The sequence below is a fragment of the Petromyzon marinus genome, chromosome 2 (assembly GCF_048934315.1).
Source record: "Petromyzon marinus isolate PM22_M1 ecotype Great Lakes invasive population chromosome 2, UKy_Petmar_22M1.pri1.0, whole genome shotgun sequence".
Classification (NCBI taxonomy): Eukaryota; Metazoa; Chordata; class Hyperoartia; order Petromyzontiformes; family Petromyzontidae; genus Petromyzon; species Petromyzon marinus.
This window is the reverse complement of record NC_133668.1, coordinates 15349215-15363266: the sequence shown is the minus strand read 5'-3', so window position 1 is coordinate 15363266 and position 14052 is coordinate 15349215. Positions and strand designations below refer to the sequence as shown.

At 49.6% G+C, this 14052-nt stretch overlaps 1 protein-coding gene across 4 annotated transcripts in view; it reads left to right on the top strand.

The window, feature by feature from the left end:
* LOC116946382 (arf-GAP with GTPase, ANK repeat and PH domain-containing protein 1-like) overlaps nucleotides 1-14052 on the top strand; it is a 140914-nt gene that overhangs the window by 55915 nt on the left and 70947 nt on the right. Inside the window, exon 1 of one of the 4 annotated variants that reach the window (XM_032961354.2) lies at nucleotides 6084-11882. The exons of 2 other annotated variants lie outside the window; for them this stretch is intronic. In XM_032961354.2, the coding sequence (XP_032817245.2) occupies nucleotides 9230-11882 (2653 nt within the window). In that variant the 5' untranslated portion in view covers nucleotides 6084-9229. Of the gene's footprint in view, nucleotides 1-6083; nucleotides 11883-14052 lie in introns of those variants that run through there. One more of the 4 variants, XM_032961356.2, reaches the window with a different exon arrangement.

The window sequence follows — 14052 nt, the reverse complement described above, 5'->3', positions numbered from 1 at the left end:
CTTGTGAATGCCATTAAAAGCCATAGAATTTCAACACGAGCATTAGTTTGACACGTGACTCGAGATGTGTGCTTTTGTGCAAATGAAATCTCTCTTTAAGATGAAGTGTTCACGTGCCTGATTTTAACCTGATTTGTGAACTACGCTTGGTTTTTACTTTGTTTAACATTTTGGAGGAATAGAGTTTGGTCACGGAATGGTTTGAATGTAATACCGCAGAGAATTATTTACAAGTGCTGCGTCAGTGTTTCTTAATTTGTCGGCTAGGGGAATTGATTTTCAGCGAAGGGAGTTGCGCTGGTTGTCCCTGTCTCTTGTGGTGTATCGATCGGCGCTCTGTGTGATGCAGAGAGGATTGTTGGTGAGGTAATTCTCTGTAGAAAAATAATAAAACATCGTAACAAATGAATGACTTATCACAAGTGAAATTGGTGCATTTAACTTAATTTTCCAATTGAGAAAATAATGCATTTGAGACGCCCAATAATTGACAACCTTTTTTTCCGTGTGTGTATTTGAGTGAGCCCTGCATGTTAGAGCTCAATTTAATTTGTTACTCGAATGATCCCCCTAAGCCAGGTTCCTGGCTATATTACACAGCAGGAACAAAAACAATACAATATTGCAGAGAAAGAGTACAGGGGTCCTCAAGGAATATTTCACAACAAATCGGCTATCTAACGGTCGGATGACTTCAGCCCAGCAACGTTTTTTGTCTACAATATTGTGAAGAAAGTACATTTTTTTAAACTTTTCTAATCATAGTTGTTGTTTAGCGCAGAGATGAAGGCTCAAAACGCCAAAACAGCCAGCAACAAGCAGCACAATTGAAAGCACAAGGCAATTCTTGGATTGAATCGATGCTGTGCAAACAAGCGTAATCTTTGTGAGACAAGACAGGATGTTGTATCTTTGTGATTTTTTTTATTTCGGAGCATATTCTTGGGGCGGCGACATGGCCCAGCGGGAGCGTGTCTGCTGCTTAGTGCAGAGGTTCATCTTTGGAATCCAGTGGCCGCCCTTTTTGTTACTGTGGGTGTAATAATCTTAATACGCACTGTAGGCATCACAGTGGATGTTAAAGACAGTGGATATCATTTTCTCAAGAGTAGGCCAATGTTGTTAAAATTTGAAATTTGCCCGCAAAGTACTCAAATGTGTTCAGACGCAGCAAGCATCGGCCCCTGCTGGCAGACTAATGTCCCAGGTCAGTCTGGCAAATGAGACTCCTCCTTGCGTCTTGAGTTCTCAACTGGCTACACAAAAGTAATTACTGGCTAAATACAAGCAATTTTGTATTTAGCCAGGAAAGCTTCACTGAGTGTCAAGCATATGTTTTTGGTTGGTCCTGTTTGAGATGTCGGGTCACTTTCCTTGTCGAGAGTGTTTCGTGTTGAGTTGGCACCACAGTCACTTGAAATATCATGCGTAGAATAATGTAAGGCCCAAGGCTCGACACTGAACACACCTTGCTGCCTGACCCTGGGAGAGTGGGTGCCTGATGAGGGTTGCCACCACTCATGAAAAAAAAAGCCAGGACAGGTCATGGAAAGAATCATATCTCACATTGTCAGCAGAGAGGAACACTATATGCATGTACATTGCCGTGAGCGGTGTGTTATTCTACAACTTTTTTTGTTTACTGAATGTCCCAGGAAGACTTACATGTGAACCTCATGGCGGAACCCCGGGGTACCATAGTACCCCCGGCTCTCGCATAATGTCCACGATGCAGTCACGTTTAGTCTGTGCTGATGGTCGGCGATGCGGCAGTCGACCCATCTGGACGAGCCGTACTCACGATGATGCACCACCACCACGGTGGTGCGTGCCGCGGGCGTTCGGGGTTTTGGCGTAATCGTCCTCGCTGCGTTTCCACATCGCGGAGTGTGGCACCGATGTCGGATTGATTGGTACCCCAGTCACGGAGTGAAGTAACACCGCTGGGAAACTAAAATAGTGTCCCAGAAATAAAATATTTAATTGCCTCGGCCATTTTGTATTATTTGCTACCCCGGGGTACCCCCATAAGGATCATATATCCCAGGGCAGCTGAAAAAAACGACGACAGGTGGCAACACTGTGTCACGCACGCAACCCCGTTAAGATCCACTAAACACCACCTCGGATTTGCCGGAGCACCAGTCGTGTGCCACCAACGGCCACGCCCTGCTCAGCATCGGAGGGCAATTCCGTTCAAGGTCTTTTCGGTCCTCGTGCATCCCGTGCTGCCTTTAAAGCCATGAGACCAGGTTGATTAAGCATCCGTGGGCAGTAGCAGGGGGGGGGGGGGGGGGGGCTTGCTTAGCACAAGAGGAGCGCGAGGGATGGAGCAGAGGAGTTTGTGTCACAATTGGAGGTTTGTGTCACAATTGGAGGTTTGTGTCGTACAAGCAGGGTGTTGTGCGCCTCCGCAACCGAAGCGTGCACTCCGGAACTTTGGGCTCTGAAAGCGCTCTGTTAGCAGCGGCTGTGCGGCAGCTGCAAGGACCGCGGAGTGCGGCAGTGGTGAATCGGGGTGGGTGGGTGGGGGGTTATGGCTGTTGTCGCACTGTGAAGGCTTTTATTCTGAAAATGATGCATGCAGTCGAGTATGCACATGCAGATTTGCGCACCGATGGTCTGGCCCAGAAGCTGTTAATGAGAGACAAATGCGATCTTTCATTATGTCTCTTTATGCATTCACCAAGAAATGTTGAGTGTAATGTCAGGAATGCCAGCAGGAGAACAGAGGGCCTCTTGTTGTGCAGACTCTCCGTCTAACATGTGCAGCTGTTGACCCCTCCAATGACAAAGTGCTTTAAGCTCAAGCGAAGAACTCCTCCTACACAACGGATGTTTTCTGTGCTTGCGCCATGACACAACTTTCAAGTAATTCGGATAAACTGATGTGGCCTTGCTTGAGGTTTTGCTTGAGTTCAATGGGTGCTCTTTTGCATAAAAAAAAGCTGCTGTGCTTAGATTACCCTTTGCTCTAAATGGTTTCACCTGAGGTGCCCACATCCATCGTGCTCCCAGGGGCATGCTTTAGGCATCAGGAAACACCCACATTTATAACAACAGTAGTAGTACTTGTTTATACTGAAAGGCTCCAGTGACGATCAACACTATTTCCTTCAGAACTGCCCTGCCTCACCGAGCATTTTCGCATGTCATCGGGACACCCAAGTCTCAGGAACACTCCCACACTTACAAAGGTTGACAAACTAAAAATAATTATAGCCAGGTGATCATCCTACGTTTACTGTCCCGTCGTCTGCAGTGCACCTCAGGTGGCTCCCGCACTTGATGATCTCTGTGTGCTCCACCAACCCGACCTCCGAAGCGCTGAATGCACCGTACGCCAAGAATACCTAGCTCACATGAACCGTCGTACACTTGGGACCGGGAACAATATAGCACTGCTTGCAGCTCCAGCTGCTGGTACAGGTGGGGGCGGGTTCCATGTGCTTGTCCATCGCTGTGGCATGACGAACGCAGTGTTGTCAGATTCAATAAATTTTCCACAATTGGATTTCACCGAGATGTAGCAACTGGCATCGTACACCGAGTCCTTTTCAGAGCAGGGACAGTAGTCTTTGGAATTGCCAATAAACCTCAAAGCGGTCACTCTGCCCTGTATGGCCAGATTGCAACGTTCATGAATTGACTGATAGAAAGCAGTACAGCTCATTAATAAACAATACAGCAAGCCACTCAGTCGAGCCATTTACTCCTTTCCTTTTGAAATTATATTATGGTTTCGCTTTTGCAATGCGCTGTGGGTAATTTTCAAAGATTACGCAGAAATGGTGACAAGTGAACGGCGGGGGGGGGTTGTATGTACATGCGTGTCGAACTTCCTTCGTGCACCGTACGTAGCCAACCGTGCTAATCGGAGGTGCGGGAAATCAATGCATCTGCAGCATTCACTGTACACAAAGCAACGACTGTACACGCCGGGAGGGTCGCGCAGAGATCAGCGGCGTTGGGTAATGGCTCTTGAAGGCGCGTGGCCCTCAGCTGCTGGGATTGTGGGCAGGCAGAGCCGCACGGCGCACAAGGGTGCAAATGCTTTTTGGCTCCTTAGGGATGCTGGGCAGGGAGAGGCTGGACACGAGGCGTGGAGAAGTGTTTCTTGTGATTGTCACACATGCATCCTCCAGCCTCTTCACAGCAGTAACAGCAGGCGTCAGTACCCGATCTGCAGTCGCCACGATCTATGGCTATTTGCGCTTCTGCAAGGTCAGCAGCTCGAGATGGATCCCCAGGCGAATGCTTTTAACACAGAAGCAAAGGTTTGCTCAGACACCGTGAGACGCTTTTACGCCCCTCCCCCCCCCCATCTTCAGTGTTTACACATTTCTGGATTAATTTAGCAATCTGATGACACACTTGCTCAAGAAATATTTAACCAATTACACCGTAGAGGGATTTTCGCCAGGTGTGCGTTTTTTTCCCCGAATGTATATTTGAATGCATCGTGAAGGTGTCAGGGTTTAATCCCAACATGGGATCGTTGTATCCAAACGTGGGATTTATCTGTGTAGAGATTGCAATCTTTTTTATTGTACACATATGCGCAGCCTCACGTGAACATGGATGCTGTTGTAAAATTGCGCTATTGTATTTGTGTCAGTGCTGGAAAATGATGAATCATCACGCCAAATCTATTGTTATTATTGTCTTAACACATGCTGCTGGCAACGTGGGTTCATGGTGTCGATTGTGAAGGCTATTGGTACAAATATTTGTTTTTCTGATTTGAGAAATCACAAGTGATCTAATGATGACCCACGACATTGATTACAAGGCTTATTTTTTTGATTGGCAATTACAGGTGAAAGTTCCAGACCTATTGTGACGTTAATTACTTACTGTCAGCGCCACAAATCAGAAAATGGTAAGGGATTGACAGAGGCAAGACAGCAGACGGTAATGAGTTTCAGAAAGAGGCATGTTAGGGCAAGCTGGACGGCTCGGAAATGCAACCGACGGAAGCACTGATCACAGAAAAAGCGGGCAAATGCAAGATACGCGGCCACACGTGTTGTTTGTGTTGCCTTGTGGCAGCCTCACGGTTCACACGCTTGGGCTTTTGTGGCACCTGAGGGCTCGTGGTTTTGTGCCGTGTACTTGCACACACGCTGGGCCACAGAGCTCGACTTGGAAAGAACAGGTCCAGCCCAAGGCCATGCACGGTTTTTAGGCAAAACCAAATAGGCACTAAATTATTCAAATGCAGCTGCGTAAGTGCGTTTGTATCTTTGTTTATGTCTGTTGGGAAAAAGTGGTTCGTAGTGCAGTAATATGCCGACTTACACCTCCCCTATTTACGTAGTTTAGCAAATAGGTCGTCACTTGAATGATACCACTTCCTGAATCCGTCGCCTCAACCCACACTTACGTTGCTGACAGCATCATCTGCCCTTTGTCGTATCCACCGCCTCGGCCTTCACCTCCGCCTACCCTGTAAATTACATTGATTTAAATCGTTTCGATATTCGTGGCACCTTTCAGGAACGCATCCCTGACGTAAACCGGGATATTATTGTGTATTATTGTGTATACTTTATGCGGTACTTTGTTCTTGAATTCATGGCCTTGTGTGCTCCCTCTTGTGGATGCCATCCGGCAGCAGTGGCATGAACAAATAATTACAGGGCTGCATCTTTACCTCTTAAACTGTTGATAAAAATGCGGAGCTTCTGGAACAACGTGTAAACCAATCACATGTATTATTATTATTACTATAACCCAACTCAATTAAGGCTTTCCACCCATTATCTACTACCCTCCCTCTGGTTCTCGCTGCCGCTGTGCCCTATAGGCCTGTGATTCAATTTAAAACATTAAATAGGTTTACATGTGCACTGTACAGTATTTGTTTGATGAGATTGCCCTGTAGCGGATCGCATTAGCATTTCTTGGCTGTTATCATGTAAGCATCAAAATATACTTAATTAGCTGTGGCCTTCACCGTTATTGCACAAGGGTGTGCATTTTCAAAGCTATCGTGGTGAGATGTATGAAAACGAATTTTGGGGGGAAAAAACTTAAATCACAACTCTATGGAGCTAGTGTTTTCTAAAACTGCCATTCCATCCGTTTGAATTCATTCTCACATTAACGAAGTAAAATGTGGATGCGGTATTACAATGATATAACAGATACAAAAAAAAAACCTTGGTCCGCACCACAGCCTGCTGAAAAACAAACCGTAGTTTCCACATGCTGTAGGACAGCGGATTGTGGCTTTGTGTGCTGCTGCTGACGCTGCTGGGATGTGTGGGTGCATCTCCTCCCACAGGTGAATTCTAAAGCTGATTGCACATCTCGCAGACCCTTTCCCATGCGTGATGCGGAGACACTTTCAGTGTCCAATCATAATTAGTGAAATACTGTGGGGCTTTTTTGTTCTTTGACACAGCCATGTAACATGATTATTTTCCATGACTTTCAATGAAAATGTATCAATGAAAGGTGAAATGGCGAATGAAATGAAATGAAATATAGATCTCGTAACGTAAACGCGTACAGCGGTGACGTGTGGTGAGGTCAATGGCTGGGGAGGCACTGGCTCGTGTCAGAGCCAGATTCACACACTGAAGGGGGCGTGGCCTCACGGAGGGGGCGTGTCCTCACTGAGGGGGGCGTGTTAGATACGTCCCCCTCAGTGAGGCAGATGTGATAGCTGCCTCCCCTGGTGCTTTTTTATTGCAGTTTCGTGACGAGACCAGCGAGCCTAAATATCTTTATACACATACGTGAAATAAGTTACCTGGAGTTTGGAAGGCGAGGCCATGAAATGAAGGGGTCTACACACATTACATTGGTGACATACTGAGATAGTAACAGGCACGCGCTTATTGCCCGCGCTCCATCCAGTTACTGAGGGGTTGTGCAATCAGAGGGGAGGCTGAGCTCGTCGCTGCCTCACCTCTCGTCTCTTCTTGTATTTGCAGCGGAGCTCTGCAAATTTGGCGATTTTGACGATAAAAATGATTGGAATCGTACAGAAATTACATTTATAACACAGATAAGTGGAAAAATCTTTATTTACTTAATTTGATTATTCTTTTTTTTTTACTTTTCGTAACAGCTATTTTCATTGGAGTATGATCGGTGAGGCTTTGCCTCCCCTGCCTCTTCTGACCGCATGTCCCTGGCGTACAGTACGGAACAAATACCAAATCTCGTGATTGAATAGCATTATTTAAAAAATGGCCTTGCGAAAATGGAAGCCCGCTGATTGAAATTGCGCTGATTTTAACTGCACGTAAAAGAACCAGGTCTGCTTCTGTGGGATCTACGCGCAAAATCAAGCCTGTATACCATAGACGTTTTTGTCAAGGTTTTTCAAACAATAAACAGCAGATGTGCAGCAACCAACAATCACAACATAACACAACAAAAGTCTGGGAATGCTTTAAATAGCTGACACTTCAAGTTAAATGTGGAGCTCGATATGACCTCCCCGCCAACACTTTCCCAGCCGCCTTCTGACCCCCTCTTCGCCACCGTGTGCGTGGAAGTTTTTTTTTTTAGCCGTCCTCTCGTTGATAGCGTTTGGTGTCTCACATCAATAGCTGTGAAATTGCTTGTTCAGTCATGCATGGAAAAAGCATCGGAGCATTTGTCAAGGCAGAACGCGCACTGGGCATTCGTCAGCTGCAGCAATTCAACCCGCTCGAGCGTACACACACACACACGTGGCTCCTTTGGATTGTTTTTATTTTCTGCAGAATGCTATGTATAAAGACCCTGGCGGATGGGGCCAAATTCAAACCACATGCCGGTGAAATTTCTGCCCTGCGCAAGCTTTTATGCAATGTGTGTGTGTTTTTTTTTTGTATTTCACTGGTCACGTCCTCTTGGCTTGCATAGGTTATATTGATAGCATCCCACCCTGGTTTCCGGCGTGCAGACTGTTTTGTAATTATGGCATGCACAAGCGCTCTTGCATCACCACCACCACCCACCTACCCCTCCTCATGTGGCTGCCACTTGGTACAGTCCAAAGTGATTCCTCCCGGCCAGGATTAACCACAGCACCAGTTGTGAAATTGTGTTCCCGCGTTAGCAGCACAAGTCTGCTAGATCACCCAATTTGTTCACCTCTTACCTTTAATTTTGTAGTTTCGCATGTATATTTAAACTTGCTTTTATAATTGTTTTCGTATTTATTTTGGAGCAACTGTAACGCAGAGCGTGTGCGCACGCGATGAACAGATATTCTGACATCCAGGATGCAGCTCACCTTCACTGGAGAGAGGCTTCGGGATTCTGCCTATGAATGCGCTGCATTAGTCCGGGCCAGCTGTTGTGTCCAGCAGGAGGCTTCTACGCACTGTGCCGCATGTCGACGGATCACCTCTACGCCTCCGTTTATGTGATGGGATGGCTTGAACCGAGCCACAGTGCTGCCTGCGCGCTGTAGCAACCTTACAGCAAAATAACAACAACAGCAACAACAGCAGCAGCAGCGGCAGGAACAACAAAGAGAGTGCTCCCGGGAAGCTGCTGCTTCAGCCTGGGAGTTGCCGTCTGCCTGCGGATGTCCCATCCAGCACGGAGGAATCCGTCCAGTGCTCGGGGAGGCGGGGGGGGGGGGGGGGGTGGCAGCGGTGTCCGCGCGGCGGTGACAACAGTGTGCAAAAATCCATCTTTTTGAGACCGCCTCGGAGCAGTGCGGAACCACGCGGAGGGAGATCCACCGTGGGGTTTTTTTTAGCGCCCATGGTGCCTGTGCGTGGATGCAGAGTCGGTGCCCCCGCGCACGCGGCGTGACACCGTGCTCATCGTCTGGAGAATAGATTTTTTTTGTTGCGGGCGCTGCTGCGAGGCGAGAATTTGTTTTTGTTGCGGAGAGCCTCGGTCAATTGGTTCCCTCGACTTTTGTAAAGCGGCATGTGCGTTCATGCTAGAAGAAGGCGCTCTTCAAAGCCGTTTGGAACATAGGCGAATGATTGTGTGCGATTTGGCATTGAAATGAAGAACAAAGGCACACTGGTCTCATGGAGTTTAGCGACACAGTTTGAAGAAGCGTTTGTGAAGACATAAATCGATTTACTTGTCATTGCCTGAGGTAAGAACACAATAATTGTCCTCTTTTTTTCACGCGGTATTTAAACTATGCGCTGGTAAACGTCAATGCGCGTCGCTGGCTGAAGCAATTTATAGTGAACGTGTAAGCTGGCCCTTCCGGAGCACAGCCCGCCTCTGCAAAGCCGCAGCAGGTGAAGCCAGAATGTCGGCAGCACAGGCAGACGGTGACGAGGGATGGATGGGCGCCGCGCTGCTCCCGGGCAGCTCGGAGGGCCCCCCCCGCGTGCGGCCCCCCCGCACAGGATCGGAGCCTCGGAGGAAGACCGTGTACCGTATCTGCGTCACGATGGTGAAACACGAGTCCCTGGAGGAGACGGGAACGGACGAGCGGCCTCCGGGTGACGCCGCCACCACCGCCGCCTTGCTACGGACCGATGCTCCCACGGGCGGCGGCAAAGGGCGCGAGTGCACGGCGTGCGCCTCCGCTGCCACCGCCGAGGAGAGGGGGAGCTGCGAACGAGGAGAGGGCCGTCGATGGGAAGGATGTATCGAAGGGGCCAGCGGTGGAGTCTGTCCAGCGTTTGCAGCGGGGATTGGTGCTGGACACGGGAAAGTGCAGGCACTCGATTCACCGCATGGAAGGTGCGAGGAGGTGCGCACGATCCCCGAGCAGGTGAACGTCAGAGAGAGAGTTAGCGTTTACGAGCACATTGCCGATGGTGCCAAGGTGGGATCGGCAGGTTCAAAGGGACGTGCCGCGGCGTGTCCAGAAAAGCACACGTACGTGCGGGAAGTGGACAAAACCCTTGCATCTGCAGAGAGGAGCTCGCGTGTTGTATTAGCCACGGGAGAGTGGCCTGGAGAGCGTTGGAGTAGAGAAGTGGCGTCGCCCAACTTAAAGGGCCACGATCAAAAGGCCGTGTGTGAAAAGGCTCCCGTAAGTCTCGCTGTCAATCGTGGCCTAAATAAGCGTACGGAATGTCTGATGGGACACTCGGTAGACACGTTGAGCTTCTCAAACAAGGATCAGATTTCCAGCGCTGATCGCAGCTGCTCACCTGTATCAGCATTGGCTGATGAACATGGATCCGGCTCATCTGGCAGCAGAAGCTGCTCCAAAGTTGGGCTCAGGTGCAGCAGGGCCCAGATGCGAGATTGTAACGTGAGAAGGCGACCTGCCAGTGCTTGTGCATTGAGCACATACGAAAGCCAGAGTACCAGGGCTAGGGATGCCACGATGTCAGCAGGGATGCAGAAAGTTGAATGCCAGAGGAAAGTCAAGAGCGCCAGTGGACATATTTGTGTCGGCAGAGGATTGACGGTGGATGGGTCGCAATATCATAGCCTGGTTTCGAGTCAGAAAGATGTAGATAAATGTCTGTGTGCCCTTAAGGTTGGTCCCTCCGGAGCGATATCTGAAGCGTGCTTTCGTCACAATGTGGCGAATTTGGCAGAATTGTGCTCGGCACAAAAAAATGCAGTTGATGATGTCAACAAATTGGCTTATTCCAAATTGCCTAAAGCAGACTATGAAATAGGAACAGCCGAAATGATGGCTGTCATGCCAATTGGCCAGAGCGCCATGCAGGGGCAATGCATTGTGGGTAACACTGATAAGCAACCTGTGACAGCTGCTTCTGCAACAGCAGCCTCATTCCATGATATGCCACAGCTATCATGCACAGCGAGTGCTCGGAATGTTTGGGGTGATGAAGAGAATAAGTCCGTGCTTAACAGTGATATGCAACAGAGCCCAAAATCGAATCGGGGTATAAATCACTCCATTTTGAAAAGAGAAGATGCTGTGGATAGGCCTGGCAAGCCAGGGGACAAGGCTCCACTTCCCGGTGGAAGCGGAGGGGATGGCTCCTTCCCTGCCACAGGATCCCAGGCTCCGTGCGAGCCCATCAATGGAGACAAACCGACGTCAGCAGCTGCTGAAAGGGTAATTGAAGAAGCATTGCAGGGAGCACGCACAGATTTTAAATCACTTGAAGATGACTCGACTGGCCCGGACATGTCTGGCACAAGTCAGAAAAGGCCCACGAGTCTGCTCTTGCCAGGCGCCACGGGCTCGGGCAGGAGGGAGGTGCTGAGTGATCTGGATTCTCCCTTGTGCCATGACGGGCAGCCATTGCAAGTGCCGTGCTCCCTGAGCAACGACCTGCAGGAGCTCACTCTGCCCAACAGGGAATCGGACCATTCAGTGAACCACAAAAACAAGTTTCTCACACCTTCGAAGTCAACTCCTGGACGACCACAAAAAAGCTTCAGCTTTCGGCTGCTCGGGGGGAGGGATGCGATGGTGCAACGGAGAGCGGAAAGCCAAGACAGAGCAGAGCGGTACTTAGGAAAAACGTGTCAGGTGCCCGACTTGACAAAAGGAAGGTCCGTGGAGAGGAAGGTAGTGCCGACCGTGCGCCTTCACGAGAAGCGGAAAACGGTGGATGTCGGGGAGGTGCTCTCCAAGACAGACACGCTGCTTCTGCTGCTGCATGGTAACCATCAGCCGCACATGCAGCCGGAGCGCGCGAGCCAGACTCCTCGATCTGTCTCCAGCGAGGAGGACAATGAGATGCCTTCAGCCGGACCAGGACCCGCAAGCACCAACTCGCTCTCGCCGATGGAGAAGACCGGCGCAGATGACCCGCACAAGCTGCGCAGGTTCTTCAGCGGTATTTTGGGACAGAGGGACTCGGGGTCGCACCTCTGGTTCGGCCTTGGGAACTACCGCATGGACGAGAAAGGAGGGAAGGCCACGGCTGAGGAAGCGGCGGACATCGATAGAGGCTCTGAGCCGGAAATTCGCATTCACTTGGACAGCATCAGCAACCCTGGGGGCAACGACACGAGCGGTGAGTTTCTCCCAGAGCCTCTCTCTGTGCATTAATATGCATTGGCTGTTGCCCCCTTTTCCCCCCATGACGTCCGCCACAAGAGCAGGTAACATACGGTCATAATGAGATGCCTTAATGGAAACGACTCGCCAGTCTGCCTGCCTGCTCCGGGCTGATTCTTGGAGTGGAACGGTACTAATTCAGACATTCACGCTTCTGCCATGTTAACGTGCACGAATTGAACAAAACAATGTATAGGCCAGCTGAACATCTGCCCAATTTGTGCAGGGCATTACAAAAAAGTGTGCAGTCTTGCATAATCCTTTAAACAAAAAAAACGTAATCTGGGTCACCTCACGCATCTGACAGCTGTGACTTGCATTTGCTTAATATAAACAGAAGACTGAAAAGCGTTGTAGTTTCGAAACTGGCTTATTAAAAAAAGTTATTGCGCGCTGTGAAGTTGAGCACACATCTGACGTTAATGTCATTTTCCCCTGGCTTTTGTTGTGCCCCTCGCATCCCAGTGAGCCACCCGTCGGTGGGCCACTCGTGTTCTAGTGAGCCACCCGTCGGTGAGCCACTCGTGTTCTAGAGAGCCACTCGTGTCTTAGTGAGCCGCCCGTCGGTGAGCCACTCGTGTTCTAGTGAGCCACTCGTGTCCTAGTGAGCCACTCGTGTCCTAGTGAGCCACTCGTGTCCTAGTGAGCCACTCGTGTCCTAGTGAGCCACCCGTCGGTGGACCACTCGTGTCTTAGTGAGCCACTCGTGTCCTAGTGAGCCACCCGTGTTCTAGTGAGCCACTCGTGTTCTAGTGAGCCACCCGTGTCTTAGTGAGCCACTCGTGTCCTAGTGAGCCACTCGTGTCTTAGTGAGCCGCCCGTCGGTGAGCCACCCGTCGGTGAGCCACTCGTGTCTTAGTGAGCCGCCCCTCGGTGAGCCACTCGTGTCCTAGTGAGCCACCCGTCGGTGAGCCACCCGTCGGTGAGCCACTCGTGTTCTAGTGAGCCACCCCTCGGTGGGCCCCCATGCCCTTTGTCAGTGCGACCCCATGGGCCACAGGCATTCTCATTTGCCCTGATGCCCTTCCCGTCGTTAATGAAATCCAGGGCGTGCATATCCAGGGCCTTTAGTTGACAATGGCACCACGAAGCAGAGGTCAGACGTGCGGCAGGAGAGGTGGCATCAGGTGCCTGAAGGAGTGGCACCGACCGAGATAAGCCTCTTAGCACGCGCGCCGAGGTGTCTCCCTGTCAATTTGCCGGGTTGTTTGTCTTGGCTTCATTCAGCGGGGCTCGGTTGATGCGGGAAAACAACGCTTCTCATGTGTGCCTCACATATCTCCTGTATTGGTAAAAATCAATGAAGGGCATTTGTATTTTACTGTGCTGACTTTTTTGTTGTTAATGTAGAACATTTACCTAGGTTTCATGTTATTAAATTCACCCTGCTTTTTCGTAATGTGGCAATTGGCCAATTCTACATGTGGAAAGGTAATTTGCACAGTGAAACGACTGCGCTGCTGAGAGATCGTTAATCCAATGTCATCAGAGGACATGGCATTGTAATTGCGTGCATGTTGCTGCACGTGGCCATGGTCAGCACAATAACAGGAGCAAAATCTGATGACAGCGCTGTCTTCGGATTCCTCCTTTTGTTCTCTGCTCTGCTCTGCTCCATTTCTCTGTGGTCCCTGTGGAGAGGACAGCCAGGTAATTAGAGTTGTTTTGGGGGCCTTGCCTTCCATCACTGTGATGAATATGTGTCGTTTGGCTTCAGCTCTGACGTGGGCATACTTTGGTGGCGCTGAAGTGAAAAAATTGGCTCCGCGGGTCCACTTGAAAGTGCACCGTGTGTCCACAAACCGCGACATTAAAGAAAGCTTTTGTAGTCCCCGCGAGATCCTTTTTTTTTCGTATAAAAATATATTTAAAGAACGAAAAATGAAAACGGCAAAAACCCCCGAACCAAACAAGCATTAGGGTTTTAATGAAACGCATGCCTGTGTGTCGCCGCGTTTTGGAGTATTTGTTGCGTGAAATGTATGCGGTGTATAGGCTCTTGAGCAAACAGAATGCAAGGGAAACATGAAAGACTACGGGGAAGGCCGTTTTCTCTCGAGCGATGCTAAATATGCGATCTGAAGGAGAGCCTTTCTTGGGGCGCAGCAGTGCGTGACCTGGTGTCT